The sequence below is a fragment of the Boleophthalmus pectinirostris genome, unplaced genomic scaffold, assembly GCF_026225935.1.
Source record: "Boleophthalmus pectinirostris isolate CB_2022bp ecotype Guang Dong unplaced genomic scaffold, ASM2622593v1 HiC_scaffold_7, whole genome shotgun sequence".
Classification (NCBI taxonomy): Eukaryota; Metazoa; Chordata; class Actinopteri; order Gobiiformes; family Gobiidae; genus Boleophthalmus; species Boleophthalmus pectinirostris.
Window position 1 is genome coordinate 40489384 of NW_026571473.1, and position 20182 is coordinate 40509565.

Here is a 20182-nt window from a genome sequence, read left to right on the forward strand (position 1 = left end):
GGACCTGGGTTTAGACCTGGTTTAGTCCTGGTTTAATCTTAGTTTAGACCTAGTTTAGACCTGGTTTGGACCTGGGTTTAGACCTGTTTTAGAACTGGTTTTAGTCCTGGTTTAGACCTGGTTTTAGACTTGGTTTAGTGTTCGGCAATGAGTTTAATTACCGAAGCAAAAAAAAATAAATAAAATGAATAGCCCAAAATGTGAAAACAGGAAAATACTTCTGTGTAATCCATTTATTTCAACAAAGTAACTGTAATCCAATTACCACTCACTTAAACAGTCACTGGTCACAATATCCTGTACGACTATATTAAAGGTTGTACAGAGGATTTTTTAAGGGAAGTGAAATACAGCGACAGTTCTTTTTCAAATGTTGCTCTTGTGTGACACCACCTTCCTCCTCCACAGTTCCTCAGTAGAAACATCTCTTCCTCCCGCCTCTTTACTCTAGAAATCACGTTTGTTTACATCCAGAGCGCGTTCAAGAATTCCTGTTGAAGTGACCTGTTTAGAAATAAAATCCTTTGTCCGCTTCAGTGGCGCCGTCGCTGTAAGAAATCTCCAAGACTCACCTCAGTTTTGTTTTGCTCCTTTTTCCCTTCTCTTCATGACCTCAAAAACCGACTTTCTTTTGCGGCGAACTGCTCGTGGATTCTCGTCCGCCGTCGCAACAAACTTCGTGCGAACTGCGAAGACGCTACAAATTAAAAAAGCCTCGAAGAACCGCCGCATAAACCACGTAATCCCCGCGCGGCGGCGAGTCAGTTAAACTAGAAACATAGGGAGTTTGATTGACGACCTAACAGCCAATAGAAAATGAGGGAGCCTCGTTTTGTATTGGCTGATGTTTATCTGGCCTCAACACGTCCACAGTTGATAGATTTTCATTCTTTTATTTATTTATTTTTTGGTCATCATAATTACAAAACTGCTGCATCTCTGTAATTGTATTTTAAACTTTCACTGACGATTTGAAACAAAAAAAAATAAAAATCCTCCCATAAACCTTTAATTCATACAGATGGGGGTCAGCTAGTTGGTTAGTTTCAAATTGCATCAAATCTCTAGTAACATTGAAATTTGAAATGTTTGTAAACTAAATTCTATACATTTAATAATAATAATAACAGTAATAATACATGGGTATTTTTAGCGCTTTACACGGTACCACAAAGATGCTTCACAATAAAGTGAGACTAAAACAAGGACAGAGAAATCAATCATCATCAATCAATCAAACTTTATTTATAGAGTGTTTTTCATACAAAAAAATGCAACACAAAGAGCTTGAGGAGCAGTGGTGTGTGGGAGCTGTGGGCTGTGAGTTTGGAGCAGTTTAAAAAAAAAAGATGTTTAGTGAGTGTTGCGTTGTTTACATCAGTCGTTCGAGCCGTCCTGAGAGCTTCCTTATAACCCACCATAAAAATCCATTAAACAATAAACTCGTATCATATCAACACACTGTTTACGCCATGTTCTAAAAAAATAGGTCACTGTTAAAATGTCTGCTTTATGTTTTTCACTCTTTTATAATCTGTATAATAATGGGCCCGGTCAAGCAGAAGTAAACAACAAGGCCAAAAACTCAAGTTAATTCATCTGATATAAAAATGTATTGAACAGATACATATGTACTCTAGTTTATGAAACTGTTGACCTTTTTTCTGGACCATTTTTGGTTCTAAAGTTCCATACGTTTTAAACAGACCATGAATGAAACATGGAACAAAAATTATTTCCCAAATTTCAAAGACCCAAAAATCATGTAAATAAATGGATGTATTTCATCATATCTTGTGTTATTCCATCTTTGAACTGTTGATGAAGTGACATGATTTTAAAAAAAAAAGTATTTAAAATGATAAAAATTTGCTTGGAAGGACTGACATATTTTATAGAAATAGTTTCCTTTCATTTTGAAGTAATATTAAAATATTCGGAAGAAAAAAGCGACAAATGATGTAAAATCCTGCACCTTCTACTTGTTTGTACAATTTTCCCTCCGTTACTTTTCCCTCCGTTACCATGACTTTTTTAATAAAAAATCTCATGAGTCAAAAAGTCAGAGGTTTTTCAACCTAATCTTGTACCATATGGTAGAAAACTATATGAAGCAAATATTCAAACCAGTTTGTTAAGGATATGGAAGTGAGAACCAAGAGTTATCACTGTTTGGATTTATTGACCAAAAAGTGCTGCATATTTCATTCCCTCCGTTACCGACATGAGTTTTTTTAAATTTTTTTGTCTTGAACTTGAAAGAATCTCACAGGTTTAACTTGACCCTGTTGGAGTGTAACTCTTTCCTACATTCTGATACTTTACTTATTTCAATAGTTCCTCTAGTTTCTGAATAAGAGACATTTGAATGTCAAAAATCTGACCCTGTTTCCTCCGTTAACACTTGACTGGACCCTAAAATAACTGTGCAACATTGTGAATCGAGTTATTTTAGGGTGATTAAGGAGAATTGTTCTACACTCGGCCCATTTGTGACAAACATGAGTCAGTATAGTCACATTTCCTTTGTGTTTTGGTCATTTTTTTAAGCTGCTTTTCTGTATTGTCGAGGAGAAAATTCAGTTTGTCGACTGGACAAAAGTTAGTTTGGTTGAAGACGTTTCTCAGCTCCAAGCTGCTTCTTCAGTTCTGGTCAGACGCTGGTGACACTTCCTTATATCTGTCTGTATTGAGGAGCTAACTACACTGAAACTACTCTGAAACTAACACACACACTTGTTTACAGTTTCAGTGTAGTTTCAGAAAAGTTTTAGTGTAGTTTTAGTGTAGTTTCAGTGTAGTTTCAGTGTAGTTTTAAGGTAGTTTCAGTGTAGTTTCATTGTAGTTTCATTGTAGTTTCATTGTAGTTTTAAGGTAGTTTTAGTGTAGTTTCAGTGTAGTTTCATTGTAGTTTTAGTGTAGTTTCAGTGTAGTTTTAGTGTAGTTTTAAGGTAGTTTTAGTGTAGTTTTAATGTAGTTTCGGTGTAGTTTTAATGTAGTTTCAGTGTAGTTTCAGAGTAGTTTCAGTGTAGTTAGCTCCTCCCTGCAGACAGATATAAGGAAGTGTCCACCAGCGTCTGACCAGAGCTGAAGAAGCAGTTTGGACGAACTGAGAAACGTCTTCAAACCAAACTAACTTTTGTCCAGTCGACAAACTGAATTTTCTCCTTGACATGTTTTCTACCTGGACGACTGAGGGATTCTTCACGCTGCTTTTCTGTATTTTACTTAAACATAACCTAAGTATGCCATATTTTGAGCAGAAGCTGTGAGAATCGCCGCCTCTTTTGTCACTTGTGCCCTGAAACATAAACTCTAAAAGGAAGGGATAACAATTAATAGGTAAATAAATAAATGACAAGCTGAAATGTGGCCAAACCGGTTCAAACAGTGATTTAAGAATTCACTGAACAAATGTTTGAACCTGATAAAAGGAGGGAAAGAAACCAAAACAAACACCGCACCCAGACTGAACTCAAACTGGATTTCAGTAAAAAGGAACAGACTCAATCCTCAATACTGATTCTGATACCATTAAAAAAAACAACTCTTTCCTGAAACAATCTCCTTTGATTTTCAATATTAAATGATAAAACTTTCTTTTCTATTCCCACGTGTCCTTATAACTGATTCCGTAGTGATCCGTGGGCGTATTTTTATTGAATTTTTTCTTTTATTTATTTTTTATTCATTATTTTTCTTATTTTTATTTCTTATTTTATGTTTAAATGTCCCGTCTCATGCAAAATAACTCTTTTCACATTGTATCTTCTGCAAATAAACAAGCACAATTTGTGTTAATGTGTAATGGCAGAAGAAACACACAAATTCTCTGGTTCAGTCCTGGTTCAGTCCTGGTTTAGACCGGTTTTAGATATAATTTAGCTCTAGATTAGACCTGGCTTGGACCAAGTTTAGACCTGGTTTAGACTTAATTTAGACGTAATTTACATTAAACTTGGTTTGGACCTGGTTTACACCACGTTTAGCCCACGTTTGGACCTGGTTAGACCAAATTCAGTACTGGTTCAGTCCTGGTTTAGACCCATTCTAGAACTTATTTGGATCTGGTTTGGACCTGGTTTAGACCTGGCTTGGACCAAGTTTAGACCTGGTTTAGACTTAATTTAGACATAATTTAGATCTAGATTAAACTTGGTTTAGATTTGGTTTAGACCACATTTGGACCTGGTTAAGACCACGTTTAGACCACGTTTAGACCACGTTTAGACCACGTTTAGACCACGTTTAGACCACGTTTAGACCACGTTTAGACCACGTTTGGACCTGGTTTAGACCAAGTATGAACCTGGTTCAGTCCTGGTTCAGTCCTGGTTCAGTCCTGGTTTAGACCCGTTTTAGAACTTATTTAGACCTGGTTTGGGCCTGGTTTAGATCTGGTTTGGACCTGGTTTAGACCTGGTTTTGACCTGTTGTAGAACTTATTTAGACCTGGTTTTGGCCTGGTTTGGACCTGGTTTGGACCTGGTTTAGACTAATCACTGTCAGTGGGACATTTTTAGCATCGATACCTGTGAAAAATGAGGCTCTATTTCCGATCAGAATCAGATTTTCAGATTTTCCTTTTCCTTTTATCTGCTGTTGTCCGTCGGTTGTGAAGAGGAACCCCCCGCAGACGTGACATGGAGAGAGTAAAACGTTTAGAGCAGAAGTCGTGCGTGAGTCTCGGTGTGGACACTTCCTTCCTCTTTGTGTTCCTCGGGTTCATTGTGATTCCGTCGTGAGGGAGTTTTTATGATCTATTATCTCATGTGAACTACTACTGTTACCACCGTTACCATGGTTACGTGACACTTATCTGATTCACCCACATGACCTGCACAGGAAATACACGGAAAGAGTTTTTATTGTTTTGTAGGATTTTTCAAACATTTCTAAAGAGAAATCCTGTAGAATTTTATTTAAAGGTCCTGATGTCTCGCAAAATGGACTTTTTATGAGCTTTAAGTCGTGTTTATAATGTTGTTCTCTCCTCAAAAACAGAGCTGGACTTGAGTTTTGTGTTTGAGTGAATCTTTATTATGAGTCTGTTTACGTCTACAAAGCTCCAAACGCTCTGGTCCACCTTGTGATGTCATGAAGTGCTAGTTTTCAGGTTTAACAGCTACTTTTACCTTTAGTTCAGTAGAGAAGAGTTTAAGTTCTGGTTTAGACCTGGTTTAGACATTATTTAGCCCAGATTTACATGTAATTTAGATCTAGATTAGAACTGGTTTGTCCTAGTTTAGACCTGGTTTCATGCTGATTTAGTTCTGATTTAGACCTAATTTAGACCTGTTTTAGTCCTGGTTTAGACCTGATTTAGACATAATTTAGATCTAGATTAGACCTGTTTTAGTCCTGGTTTAGACCTGGTTTAGACCTGGTTTAATCCTGGTTCAGTTCTGTTTTAGTCCTGGTTCCGATCAGGTTCAGTCCTGGTTTAGACTTGGTTCAGTCCTGGTTTAGACTTGGTTCAGTCCTGGTTTAGTCCTGGTTTAGACTTGGTTCAGTCCTGGTTTAGTCCTGGTTTAGACTTGGTTCAGTCCTGGTTTAGTCCTGGTTTAGACTTGTTTGAGTCCTGGCTTAGACCTGTCTTACATCTGGTTTAGACCTGGTTTAGATTTATTTAGAAATTATTTAGGCCTGGGCTAGACCTGGTTTAGACCTAGTTGAGTCCTGGCTTGGTCCTGGTTTAGTCCTGGTTTAGACCTGGTTCAGTCCTGGTTTAAAGTGAACAGCTCCTTTTCTCTTTAGTTCAGTAGAGTTTGGTCAGTTCCAGGACTGAAATGATCCAGGTGATTCTAGTGAAGGTGTGTGGACTTTAAAAACACAACAGCCTGTATCAACACATGATGACATCACAAGGTGGAACAGAATGTTTTCAGTTTGAGAGAAGAGAACAAAAAACAACAAAAAACCCAACTCCAGGTCTGTTTGTGATGAGGAAATGACTTTAGAACAGAGATGAAGAGTTTTCGTTTAGTTGATTTAATTTTAATTTTTTTTAAATTTTTATTAACGTCGTGTTTTTTTTCCCCGTGTTTGTGTTTTTGTCTCCAGTTTAGGTCTGATCTCGGACTCCTTCCACATGTTCTTCGACTGCACGGCGCTCCTGGCCGGACTCGCCGCGTCGGTGATCTCGCGCTGGAGATCCAACGACAGCTTCTCCTACGGGTGAGTGAGGGACCAGCAGGGGGCGCTCTGTTCCAGCGGGGGGCGGTCTCTGTTCCGGCGGGGGCGGTCTCCGCTCCGGCGGGGGGCGCTCTGTTCCAGCGGGGGGGTGGTCTGTTCGGCGGGGGGGGCGCTGTTCCGGCGGGGGGTTCCGGCGGGGGGGTGGTCTGTTCCGGGCGGGGGGTGGTCTGTTCCGGCGGGGGGGGGTCTGTTCCGGCGGGTGGTCTGTTCCGGCGGGGGTGGTCTGTTCCGGCGGGGGGGTGGCTGTTCCAGCGGGGTGGTCTGTTCCGGCGGGGGACGCTCCGTTCGGCGGGGGGTCTGTTCCGGTGGGCGGGGGGCGGTCTGTTCCGGCGGGGGGGTGGTCTGTTCGGCGGGGGGTGGTCTGTTCCGGCGGGGGCGGCGGGGGGGTGGTCTGTTCCGCGGCGGGGGACGCTCCGTTCCGGCGGGGGGGTGGTCTGTTCCGGCGGGGGGGCGGTCTGTCCGGCGGGGGGGGGGTCTGTTCCGGCGGGGGACGCTCCGTTCCGGCGGGGGGTGGTCTGTTCGGCGGGGGGGGTTCCGGCGGGGGGTGGTCTGTTCCGGCGGGGGGGTGGTCTGTTCCGGCGGGGGGGCGGTCTGTTCCGGCGGGGGGTGGTCTGTTCCGGCGGGGGCTCCGTTCCGGCGGGGGTGGTCGTTCCGCGGGGGGTGGTCTGTTCCGGTTCCGGCGGGGGCGGGGGCGGTCTCCGCTCCGCACCGACGCTCTTCTCCAGGGAGACGGCGTCCACGCTTTGTCTCGAATGTTCCTCAGTGCAGCATTAAACCTTTCTGTCGTCACGGAGACCAAAACAGATCGGGTCAGACCGAGTTACAGGTCAGATCTGTGGAGAGGCGACGTATTGTTAGTCTGTCTATCTCCAGAATTCAATACGCACTGATCCACCTTGTGATGTCATGAAGTGGTAGTTTTTAACTTTTACCTTCAGTTCAGTAGAAAAGAGGTTTAGTCCTGGCTTAGTCCTGGCTTAGTCCTGGCTTAGTCCTGGTTTAGTCCTGGCTTAGACTTGGCTTAGAGCTGTTTTAATCTTGGTTTAGACCTGTTTTAGTCCAGGTTTAGACCCGATTTAGTCCAGGTTTAGACCTCTTTTAGAACTTATTTAGACCTGATTTAAGATTAATTTAGGTCTGGTTCAGTCCTGGTTTAGACCCGTTTACACCTGGTTTAGTCCAGGTTTAGACCTTTTTTTAGACTTGTTTTAGACCTGGTTTAGACCTTTTCTTAGGCCTGGTTTTAGACCTGGTTTAGAACTTTTCTTAGACTTGGTTTAGAACTTTTTTTAGACTTGGTTTAGACCTTTTTTTTAGGCCTGGTTTAGAACTTTTTTAGGCCTGGTTTAGAACTTTTTTACTTTTCTTTTCCTGGTTCAGTCCTGTTTTAGACCTGGTTTAGACCTGGTTTAGACCTGGTTTAGACCTGGTTTAGACCTGGTTTAGACCTGGTTTAGACCTGGTTTAGACTGGTTTAGACCTGGTTTAGACCTGGTTTAGACCTGGTTTAGACCTTGGTTTAGACCTGGTTTAGACTTGGTTTAGACCTGGTTTAGACTTGGTTTAGACCTGGTTTAGACCTGGTTTAGACTTGGTTTAGACTTGGTTTAGACTTGGTTTAGACCTGGTTTAGACTTGGTTTAGACTTGGTTTAGACTTGGTTTAGACCTTGGTTTAGACTTGGTTTAGACTTGGTTTAGACCTGGTTTAGACTGGTTTAGACTTGGTTTAGACCTGGTTTAGACCTGGTTTAGACTTGGTTTAGACCTGGTTTAGACTTGGTTTAGACCTGGTTTAGACTTGGTTTAGACTTGGTTTAGACTTGGTTTAGACTTGGTTTAGACCTTGGTTTAGACTTGGTTTAGACTTGGTTTAGACCTGGTTTAGACTTGGTTTAGACTTGGTTTAGACTTGGTTTAGACTTGGTTTAGACTTGGTTTAGACTTGGTTTAGACTTGGTTTAGACTTGGTTTAGACTTGGTTTAGACTTGGTTTAGACCTGGTTTAGACTGGTTTAGACTTGGTTTAGACTTGGTTTAGACTGGTTTAGACTTGGTTTTGGTTTAGACCTTGGTTTAGACTTGGTTTAGACTTGGTTTAGACTTGGTTTAGACTTGGTTTAGACTTGGTTTAGACCTGGTTTAGACTTGGTTTAGACTTGGTTTAGACTTGGTTTAGACTTGGTTTAGACTTGGTTTAGACTGGTTTAGACTGGTTTAGACTTGGTTTAGCCCTAAACGAGCCCTAAAAGTCGCAAGTGATAAAAGCAGATTTTACCACCGTGTTCACTTTTTGTCAAATTTAAAATCAAAGTTGGTGACAGACGGTTTTACATGCCTCCTTTTGTTTTCTTGAGCTTTAAAACCATCTGTAATTGAATAAACGTAAAGTAGAGCTGTTTAATGTCACACTGCGGAACATTCCAGGGACAGAGCGATGACATCTCCATAGAAACAAGAACTTGACGGCCCCCAAAAGTTACACAGTGCAGCTTTAGAGTCGGGATTCTGTTCACGACGCACGATTTAAACGCGTCCGGGAGCTTTAAAGGTCCGTTGCGTAACTTTTCTGGTCCACGATCCGCCGCCTGCTTGACTCCGCGTCGGTGCTGTCGCCCTGGAAACAAAGAGCCGCGTCACCGGGCCAAGTTACAGGTCAGATCTGTGGAGAAAAGGGCCCCCTTGCCGTAATAAAGTGGTAGTTTTAAAGAAATAAAAACTCCTCTAATTGAATAAAAACTACATATATTTATTTAATGCCGTACAAAACAAAAAGTTACATAGTGCACCTTTAATATTTGAGACAAGACTGAAATGTGATGTTTGTTTGACTCTCTGTCGTCTCTTCTCGTTGCAGATACGTGAGAGCCGAGGTTCTGGCCGGATTCGTGAACGGGCTGTTTCTCATTTTCACGGCGTTTTTCATTTTCTCTGAAGGAGTCGAGGTGAGTGTCGCCGTTTTCCCCCAGGTTCTGGAGTTTTACACAGAAACACCCGTTCGCCGATGTCAAATATGTCGTTATTAAGGATGGTACAAGATCTTGTGCCACAAGACAAAAATTATCTTGTGAGATTTTTTTCTACGTATTTACATTTGGATTTGGTTGAAAGGGTTACCGTATTTTTTGGACTATAAGGCGCACTTAAAATCCTTTAATTTTCTCAAAAATCAACATAACCCAACTTTTTTATTAAAGAAAAAAAACAGATCTCGATGGTTTTAGCACAAATTATGTGATTATTTCCTGATTTTTAATAATACTTGACAAATTTAAAATACTGTATCGACCTATAAAGTTGGTCTCAATGCTTTAAGGGGAGGTGTTGTTTGGGACCAGTGACAGCCGTCATTTTCTGCACTTTCTGTATTTTGAGTGGTGCTTAGTCAAGCCAAAATACGAGTGAACATGCCCCACGATCCAGAGCGCCCCATACACGAATCCACTCGGGTGTCCCAGCACGACTTCAGTGAACTACAAACACACAAACACACACACAGAACACACAAACACACACGGAGCAGACAGCGACCGCACACACACACTCATCGCTCCACGCCGACGAGGAACGGAACGGAGGAACGAACCGAAAAAAGGCGAGCGCGACGTGCCGCTTCTAGACACGACTGAACAACTGAGTCACTGCGAACACGCCGACAATCTGTTGGTCCCAGACACACCCTCCCTACACGAAAGTTTTAAAATGTAAGAAATGACCGATAACGATGGACAAAACTGAAATTTCGTTTACCAAGATTAGAATTTCTGTCGAGATGAATGGAAAACTGTGCTTAAAGACGGGGTATTTTTGGAGCTTTCTCCCATGTTATAACATTCCATAGTCTAAAAAAAAGTCTGAAGAGGTTTTAGAGACATCCACGCGTGTTTGAGTAATCTAGCGATCTCTCTGTATGAGATTTCTCCATAAATACGACAATAAACACGAAAATTCTCCATAAATAATACAAAAACATGACAGAAAACCGCAGTAGTTTCGTTAGACGGGACGCACAGTGATTGTGTTGTGATCGCGCTCTGAAGGGGGAGCGACTTAGCAGCAAAACCGAAACTTATAAAACATGTTAATCTGTTGTTGCGGGTGATTATACTGTTTACAAAACAATAAAAAGAACTAAAAATGTGAGGAACGGAACGGAGGAACGAACCAAAAAAGCGAAGAGCGCGACGAGCCGCTTCTAGACACGACTGAACAACTGAGTCACTGCGAACACGCAGACAATCCACTGGTCCCAGACACTACTCCCTACACGCCACAACTGAACAAAGCCCAGAGTCACCGTGAACAAACAAACAAACAAAACCACTCACCCATCACACTGTTGGGTTTCATTTAAAGTCCCACATGGTTTATTTGTGAAAAAAGTTCGAAAATAGACCAATTAATGACGCATAATCCAGAGCGACTGATAGTGCAGAAAATACAGTACATTATGGATTTTTTTTGGTGGTTGTGGGTGGGCCTAGGCCCGTCAGGTCAGTTGGAATGGAAGATCAGGTGTGGTGGACTGGCCTGCACCGGCCCACCAGGCGTTTGCCCGGTCGTACAGATTGCCAGTTCGAGCCTGTACGCGGCACTCAAAAATCTCTCAAATGTTTTAGTATGACTTTGGTAAACTACTCTGAAATTTTGTAACTACATGTCGAACCGACGCAGACAATAAGGGCTGTGATTGGTCGTCTCTAAATCAGCTCTACAGACATTTCCGGTGCTCTGCTTTTTCCCGTTTCATTTTGTAAACATAAATGCCAGTTTTAAATCCTCGCCTCCTGACGTTGTGGCGGTGAATTACTCCACGGCACATAGATTTATAAATCAATCTTCTACAGTTCCAACAAACATTAAACTGAACCTTGAAATGCATGTACTGTATTTTTCAGACTGTAAGTGTCAATTTTTTACATGGTTTTTAACATCTAAACTGAGAAGACTGAACACAAATGCTGCCAAAATCAAAATCAGATTGTGTAGATTTACAAACTGCGAGTAGAGAAATCTGAACTGTGCTGGTGTTGTGTTTTCCTCAGAGAGCTCTGGAGCCTCCGGACGTGCACCACGAGCGGCTGCTGCCCGTCAGCGTCGCCGGGCTCCTGGTCAATCTGGTCGGAATCTTGTGTTTCAGCACGGAGGCCACGGACACTCGCACGGAGGAGACGCAGGTGGGTCACTCTGCGTTTGACCCAGACCGATATTTTGTTCTGTCTGACCTGCTGTCTGAAGAATATCCAGAAAACTTTATTAGAACACACAGCGCAAAGATATAACAACATAAAACATGACTCCTCAGCTCTGGCAGAGTTTGGAGTAAATTTAAGTAACAGAATTAGGGAAAAAAAAAAAAAAAAGGCAAGGCAAGTTTATTTGTAAAGCACAATTCGTACACAAAGTAACTCAAAGTGTTTTACAGAATAAGAAAAACGTAAAAATCACAATAAAAAACAAATCAAAACATAAATAATCATCATAAAATTAAAAAGAGAGAGACATTAATTACATAAATGAGAGAAGAGCGGAGAATGACAAATGAAAACCTTTCAGTCACACGCAGATAAACACAAACGTTCTGAGTCTGGATTTAAACAGAGTCAAGAGTCGAGTTTGTCTCACATGTTCAGACTGTTCCAGGTTTTAGCTGCATGAACCTGAAACTCTGACTCCCCGAGTTTAGTCCTGACTCTGGGCACCAGCAGGAAGCCGGGACTATACCAGGACTGGAGCAGGACTGGAGCAGGACTGGAGCAGGACTGGAGCAGGACTGGAGCAGGACTGGAGCAGGACTAGAGCAGGACTGCAGGACTGGAGCAGGACTGGAGCAGGACTGGAGCAGGACTGGAGCAGGACTGGCAGGACTGGAGCAGACTGGAGCAGGACTAGAGCAGGACTTGGAGCAGGACTGGAGGACTGGAGCAGGACTGGAGCAGGACTGGAGCAGGACTGGAGCAGGACTGGAGCAGGACTAGAGCAGGACTGGAGCAGGACTGGAGCAGGACTGGAGCAGGACTGGAGCAGGACTAGAGCAGGACTTGGAGCAGGACTGGAGCAGGACTGGAGCAGGACTAGAGCAGGACTAGAGCAGGACTAGCAGGACAGAGCAGGACTGGAGCAGGACTGAGAGACTGAGAGGACTGGAGCAGGACTGGAGCAGGACTGAAGCAGGACTGGAGCAGGACTAGAGCAGGACTGAGCAGGACTAGAGCAGGACTAGAGCAGGACTGGAGCAGGACTGGAGCAGGACTGGAGCAGGACTAGAGCAGGACTAGAGCAGGAGGTTGGTCCCTGAGCTCCTCAGAGTGCAGATGGTTCACGTGGCTCTAACATGTCACAGACTTTGGTGCTCGGTCGTTGACAGATTTGGACAAACAGAGTCTCTACAGACCTGAGCCACAGACCTGAGCCACAGACCTGAGCCACAGACCTGAGCCACAGACCTGAGCCACAGACCTGAGCCACAGACCTGAGCCACAGGGGGCAGTGCAGAGACCTGAGCACAGGACACATGTGCTCAGACTTCCTGTTTGGAGTCAGGACCCGAGCTGCAGAGTTTAGTCCTGGTTTAGTCCTGGTTTAGTCTTGGTTTAGTCCTGGTTTAGTCCTGGTTTAGTCCTGGTTTAGTCCTGGTTTAGTCCTGGTTTAGTCTTGGTTTAGTGGTTTAGTCCTGGTTTTTTTGACCTGGTTTGACCTGGTTTTGACCTGGTTTTGACCTGGTTTAGACCTGGTTTTTTAGTCTTGGTTTAGTCCTTGGTTTAGACCTGGTTTTAGACCTGGTTTTAGTCCTGGTTTAGTCCTGGTTTAGTCTTGGTTTAGTCCTGGTTTAGTCCTGGTTTAGTCCTGGTTTAGTCCTGGTTTTGACCTGGTTTTGACCTGGTTTTGACCTGGTTTAGTTTTGACTGGTTTTGACCTGGTTTAGTCTTGGTTTAGACCTGGTTTAGACCTGGTTTAGACCTGGTTTTGACCTGGTTTTAGACCTGGTTTAGACCTGGTTTAGACCTGGTTTAGACCTGGTTTAGACCTGGTTTTGACCTGGTTTTGACCTGCATCACACAGACATAAAGACACATGAAAATAGAAAAGAAAGTTCGACCATTTAATGTAGAAAATCACAGGAGATTGTCAAAAGAATCATTCATCTTCGTGGTATCGGTATCGGTATCGATTATCAAAACTCTGATCTCCTCCGTTTCTCTGTTTCTCTGTGTTCAGGTCACGGTCACAGTCACTCCCTGTTTAACGGCCTGAGCCACGGCCACAGCCACTCGGAGAAACACTCACACGGAGGAGGACACGGAGGACACGGAGGACACGGAGGACACGGAGGACACGGAGGACACGGAGGACACGGAGGACACGGAGGACACGGAGGACACGGAGGACACGGAGGACACGGGGACACGGGCACAGTCACGCAGGAGCAGACGGCCACTCACACGACCATCACGAGAAACACGGACACGCGCACGACCACGGAGGACACAGCCACGACGACCACCAGTGCCACGGTAACGACGGACGCCATTTTGAGGACTCTGACACGTTCATCACTCACCTGGAATTTACACCACTGTTCAGAATGACGTTACTTTTCAGAATATTTAATAAAAAATGTGTTTCCTTTTCCAGACGAACCTCTGACACCGGGAAAAGGCTCCAGCAAACAGATTCTACAAGGTGAGACTGAACTGAACCTCCGTGTTTTTCTACTTTTCTCTGTTCTCACATTAAAGGTGTAATGTAGTGACCGATGTGTCTTTAGTCTTTAAATTAGGGTGACCATATTTCCGTTTGTGAAAACCCGGACACTTTCCCGGGGCTGGGGCCTCGACACTGAGCTACAGTCGGCCCTCGATATATCGCGGTTCACCTTGTGTGGTCTCGCCGTTTCCCGGATTTTCTTTTTTTTTTGTCAATTTTGCATGTTTTTTTTTTTTTTTTTGGACAAATGGCTGGGTCAGGACTAAACCAGGTCTAAACCAGGACTAATCTTGGACTTAAGAGAGAAAACACCGAGCAGTTTGTCTGCAAAGCGCGATCGGGCAACTGCCGCGTTTAACTCCGTGAGGTGCAGAGCTGAACCGCTCCTTTCTCCTGCGTCACCTCCAAGACCAACCCCACAGTGAGACCTGGTTCAGTTCTGGTTTAGTCCTGGTTTAGACCTGGTTTAGACCTAGTTTAGACCTGGTTTAGACCTGGTTTAGTCCTGGTTTAGACCTGGTTTAGTTCTGATTTAGTTCTGGTTTAGTCCTGGTTTAGTCCTGGTTTAGTCTTGGTTTAGTCCTGGTTTAGTCTGGTTGTTTAGAGTCCTGGGTTAGTCCTGGTTTAGTCTTGGTTCAGTCCTGGGTTAGTCCTGGTTTAGTCCTGGTTTAGTCCTGGTTTAGTCCTGGGTTAGTCCTGGTTTAGTCCTGGTTTAGTCCTGGTTTAGTCCTGGTTTAGTCCTGGGTTAGTCCTGGTTTAGTCTTGGTTCAGTCCTGGTTTAATCCTGGGTTAGTCTTGGTTTAGTCCTGGTTTAGTTCTGGTTTAGACCTGGGTTAGTCCTGGGTTAGTCCTGGTTTAGTCTTGGTTCAGTCCTGGGTTAGTCCTGGTTCAGTCCTGGTTTAGTCCTGGTTCAGTCCTGGGTTAGTCCTGGTTCAGTCCTGGGTTAGTCCTGGTTAGTCCTGGTTTAGTCCTGGGTTAGTCCTGGTTTAGTCCTTGGTTCAGTCCTGGTTTAGTCCTGGTTCAGTCCTGGGTTAGTCTGGGTTAGTCCTGGTTTAGTCCTGGGTTAGTCTGGTTTAGTCTGGTTAGTCCTTACCTGGTTTAGTCCTTTTGGTTAGTCCTGGTTTAGTCTGGTTCAGTCCTGGTTTAGTCCTGAGTCCTGGTTTAGTCCTGGGTTAGTCCTGTTTAGTCCTGGTTTAGTCCTGGTTAGTCCTGGTTTAGTTTAGTCCTGGTTTAGTCTTGGTTCAGTCCTGGGTTAGTCCTGGTTCAGTCCTGGTTAGTCCTGGTTTAGTCCTGGTTTAGTCCTGGGTTAGTCCTGGTTTAGTCCTGGGTTAGTCCTGGTTTAGACCTGGTTTAGTCCTGGTTTAGTCTTGGGTTAGTCCTGGTTTAGTCCTGGTTTAGTCCTGGGTTAGTCCTGGTTTAGACCTGGTTTAGTCCTGGTTTAGTCCTGGTTTAGTCCTGGTTTAGTCTGGTTTAGACCTGGTTTAGTCCTGGTTTAGTCCTGGTTCAGTCCTGGGTTAGTCCTGGTTTAGACTGGTTTAGACCTGGTTTAGACCTGGTTTAGTCCTGGTTTAGTCCTGGTTTAGACCTGGTTTAGTCCTGTTTAGTCCTGATTTAGTCCTGATTTAGTCCTGGTTAGTCCTGTTGGTTTAGACCTGGTTTAGACCTGGTTTAGTCCTGGGTTAGTCCTGGTTTAGTCCTGGGTTTAGTCCTGGTTAGTCTTGTTCAGTCCTGGTTTAGTCCTGGTTCAGTCCTAGGTTTAGTCCTGGTTTAGTCCTGGGTTAGTCCTGGTTTAGTCCTGGGTTAGTCTGGTTTAGTCTGGTTAGTCCTGGTTTAGTCCTGGTTTAGTCCTGGTTAGTCCTGGTTTAGTCTGGTTCAGTCCTGGTTTAGTCCTGGTTCAGTCCTGGGTTAGTCCTGGTTTAGTCCTGGTTTAGTCCTGGTTTAGTCCTGGGTTAGTCTGGTTTAGTCCTGGGTTAGTCCTGGTTTAGTCTGGTTCAGTCCTGGTTAGTCCTGGTTTAGTCCTGGGTTAGTCCTGGTTTAGTCCTGGTTTAGTCCTGGTTAGTTCCTGGTTTAGTCCTGGTTTTAGTCCTGGTTTAGACCTGGTTTAGTCCTGGTTTAGTCCTGGTTTAGTCCTGGTTTAGTCCTGGTTTTAGTCCTGGGTTAGACCTGGGTTTAGACCTGGTTTAGTCCTGGTTTAGTCCTGGTTTAGTCCTGGTTTAGTCCTGGTTTAGACCTGGTTTAGTCCTGGTTTAGTCCTGGTTAGTCCTGGGTTAGTCCTGGTTTAGACCTGGTTTAGACCTGGTTTTAGACCTGGTTTAGTCCTGGTTTAGTCCTGGTTTAGACCTGTTTAGTTTAGTCCTGGTTTAGTCCTGTTTAGTCCTGATTTAGTCCTGGTTTAGTCCTGGTTTAGTCCTGGTTTAGACCTGGTTTAGACCTGGTTTTAGTCCTGGTTTAGTCCTGGTTTAGTCCTGGTTCAGTCCGTGTCGTGGGCAGCGCAAAAGTTTGATATAATCTTGGGTTAACGGGCAGGTGCGGTCCTGTCCTGGCAGGTGCGGTCCTGTCCTGGCGGGTGTGGTCCTGTCCTGGCAGGTGCGGTCCTGTCCTGGCAGGTGCGGTCCTGTCCTGGCAGGTGCGGTCCTGTCCTGGCAGGTGCGGTCCTGTCCTGGCAGGTGGGTGCGGTCCTGTCCGGCGGGTGTGGTCCTGTCCTGGCGGGTGCGGTCCTGTCCTGGCGGTGCGGTCCTGTCCTGGCAGGTGTGGTCCTGTCCTGGCAGGTGCGGTCCTGTCCTGGCAGGTGCGGGTCCTGTACTGGCAGGTGCGGTCCTGTCCTGGCAGGTGTGGTCCTGTCCTGGCAGGTGCGGTCCTGTCCTGGCAGGTGTGGTCCTGTCCTGGCAGGTGTGGTCCTGTCCTGGCAGGTGTGGTCCTGTCCTGGCAGGTGCAGGACTCTGCTCTGTCGGCTCCATTACAGAATAAATGAATCTTCAGTTCGTTACATAAAGAAGGAGGAAAATAACAAAAGGACGACAACAGAAACAAGTTTGAAGAAGGAAGTAAAAAGTGTTGCACCTGTCGATCCTGTCGGAGAAAAGTGTATAAAGTTTGTGCTGAGGTTTTACAGACTTAAAACAGACAGAATCATTGTAAATTCACCTGTCGCAGATTATTTTTAGCGATAAACGAGGGACACTGTCCTCTCACCTCAGCCTGTGCACATGGACTCACACTTGTCTCCACCGGGACGGAATACGGAGAGTTTCTTGTACAAGTCGTTGTTAAACGCTCCTTCTGAGTCACAGACGCTCAGTTTAATGCCCCCAGTGAACGATAATGAAAACTCAGACATTTGCATCACTTAAAAAAAACAAAAAACAAAACAGACGCCCAGGACAGAACGCAAAATATGGTCACCCTAGTTTAGACCCTTCGTCTGCTTCAGTCGCGCCATCGCTTTAAAGAATCTCCAAGAATCACCTTCGTTAGGCTTCGCTCCTTTTCCCATTTTTCTTTTCTTTCCCTCTTTCTTTCGTGGATTCTTGTCCGAAATGATTTGGACACAGGAACTCACGTATATAAAATAATAACAAAGAGAAAAATATATAAATGGTAAATTCTAAATAAGTAGTAAAAAGAGCAAGAGACGGGTGTGAAATAAGACATAAGTCAAAATAAAATGTAAAATAAGTAATAAAATATAAAATCTCAGGTTTATACAAGAATTCATAAGAAGACAGTGCAACAATATGATGATTTAATATACTGTATTTTTGGAGTGTAAGTCACACCAGCCCAAAAATACATAATAAAGATGAAGTTCTAGTAATAAGAATAGAACAGAACAAACGTTGTGCTGCTTCCTCTTCTGTGTCGCTGTCAGACTCAGCATCAGTTCCAGTTAGATTTATTCTCGACTCTCCCAGCACAAAACACTACGCTGTGATTCTCAGTACGACCACTAGAGGGAGCCAGTTCATCAGAATAGAGAGGTCTGTGTGCGGCGGGTTTATGGAAGATAATCTGTTCAATTACAGTTTGAATTTTAAATACCGCTGAATTTCTCACTTAATTTTAGAATAGTTTTTATTCAGGAGTTTAGTTGCTGAAATTTTAAGTGTATCTTTTGTTTCTGTTTCAAATTCCAAATAAAAATGTCACCTTTTTAAATATTCAGCACAGAAAAAACAAAACAAAACAAAACACGACTATTAACTACGAAACACTTGCTTTTCTTTAAATTTTCTTGAACATTACCTTTTATTTTGTACGATCATAAACGATAAACCTCTGTGCCTTCGTTCATGTTTGTATTAGTTTGTACGACCGTGAACGAAAACAAAAATGTCCTTACGATTTTTCATTCTCATTGTGATTTATTTTGCGCGATTATAAACGATAAACTGCTGTGCCTCTGTTAACATTATTAGTTTGTACGACCGTAAACGAAAAGAAAAAAATATATGTAAATAAATAAATACTCAGCACAGATATTTTCAGTTCCTTTAAATTCAACAGTCAAACTTCAGAGTGTAAAATTTGTAGAATAAAATTTCAAGAGGCCGAGACAGAAGCGTTGATCCTGGAGGAGGACAGAGGATCTTTTAACGACTTTCGCCTTTCGTACCTGGATAGTTGTGGATAGTTGTGGATAGTTGTGGATAGTTGTGGATAGTTGTGGATAGTTGTGGATAGTTGTGGATAGTTGTGGATAGTTGTGGATAGTTGTGGATAGTTGTGGATAGTTGTCATTTGTGCAGTAACTCTGTCTGTCTCTGCTGTTTGGTCCAGGCGTCCTGCTGCACATCATCGCAGACACTCTGGGCAGTATCGGAGTCATTATTTCAGCCATTCTGATGCAGAAATACGACCTGATGATCGCAGACCCCATCTGCTCCATGCTCATCGCTCTGCTCATAGGAGTCAGGTAACAGTCTGTACTGTGTTCTGATCAAAACAGGACTACACCAGGTCTAAACCAGGTCTAAACCAGGTCTAAACCAGGTCTAAACCAGGTCTAAACCAGGTCTAAACCAGGTCTAAACCAGGTCTAAACCAGGTCTAAACCAGGTCTAACCAGGTCTAAACCAGGTCTAAACCAGGTCTAAACCAGGTCTAAAACCAGGTCTAAACCAGGTCTAAACCAGGTCTACACCAGGTCACCAGGTCTAAACCAGGTCTAAAACCAGGTCTCAGGTCTAAACCAGGTCTCAGGTCTAAACCAGGTCTAACACCAGGTCTAAACCAGGTCTAAACCAGGTCTAAACCAGGTCTAAACCAGGTCTAACCAGGTCTAACCAGGTCAAAACCAGGTCTACACCAGGTCTAAACCAGGTCTAAAACCAGGTCTAAAACCAGGTCTAAACCAGGTCTAAACCAGGTCTAAACCAGGTCTAGGTCACCAGGTCTAAACCAGGTCTAAACCAGGCTAAACCAGGTCTAAACCAGGTCTAAACCAGGTCTAAACCAGGTCTAACACCAGGTAAACCAGGTCAGGTCTAAACCAGGTCTAAACCAGGTCTAAAACCAGGTCTAAACACTAAACCAGGTCTAAACCAGGTCTAAACCAGGTCTAAACACAGGTCTAAACCAGGTCTAAACCAGGTCTAAACCAGGTCTAACTAAACCAGGTCTAAACCAGGTCTAAACCAGGTCTAAACCAGGTCTAACACCAGGTCTAAAACCAGGTTCTAAACCAGGTCTAAAACCAGGTCTAAACCAGGTCTAAACCAGGTCTAAACCAGGTCTAGGTCTAAACCAGGTCTAACCAGGTCTAACCAGGTCTAAACCAGGTCTAAACCAGGTCTAAACCAGGTCTAAACCAGGTCTAAAACCAGGTCTAAACCAGGTCTAAACCAGGTCTAAACCAGGTCTAACCAGGTCTAAACCAGGTCTAAACCAGGTACACCAGGTCAAACCAGGTCACCAGGTCTAAACCAGGTCTAAACCAGGTCTAAACCAGGTCTAAACCAGGTCTAAACCAGGTCTAAACCAGGTCTAAACCAGGTCTAAACCAGGTCTAAACCAGGTCTAACCAGGTAACCAGGTCTCTAAACCAGGTCTACTAAAACCAGGTCTAAACCAGGTCTAAAACAGGTCAAAAACCAGGTCTAAACCAGGTCTAAACCAGGTCTAAACCAGGTCTCACTAAACCAGGTCTAAACACCAGGTCTAAACCAGGTCTAAACCAGGTCTAAACCAGGTCTAAACCAGGTCTAAACCAGGTCTCAGGTCTAAACCAGGTCTCTAAAAACCAGGTCTAAACCAGGTCTAAACCAAAACCAGGTCTAAACCAG

At 43.9% G+C, this 20182-nt stretch overlaps 1 protein-coding gene across 1 annotated transcript in view; it reads left to right on the plus strand.

The window, feature by feature from the left end:
* slc30a7 (solute carrier family 30 member 7) overlaps nucleotides 1–20182 on the plus strand; it is a 38013-nt gene that overhangs the window by 1734 nt on the left and 16097 nt on the right. Inside the window, 8 exon segments of the mRNA XM_055164820.1 lie at nucleotides 6064–6177; nucleotides 9052–9139; nucleotides 11240–11321; nucleotides 11324–11371; nucleotides 13413–13592; nucleotides 13595–13708; nucleotides 13830–13877; nucleotides 18678–18813. Of these exon segments, the coding sequence (XP_055020795.1) occupies nucleotides 6064–6177; nucleotides 9052–9139; nucleotides 11240–11321; nucleotides 11324–11371; nucleotides 13413–13592; nucleotides 13595–13708; nucleotides 13830–13877; nucleotides 18678–18813 (810 nt within the window).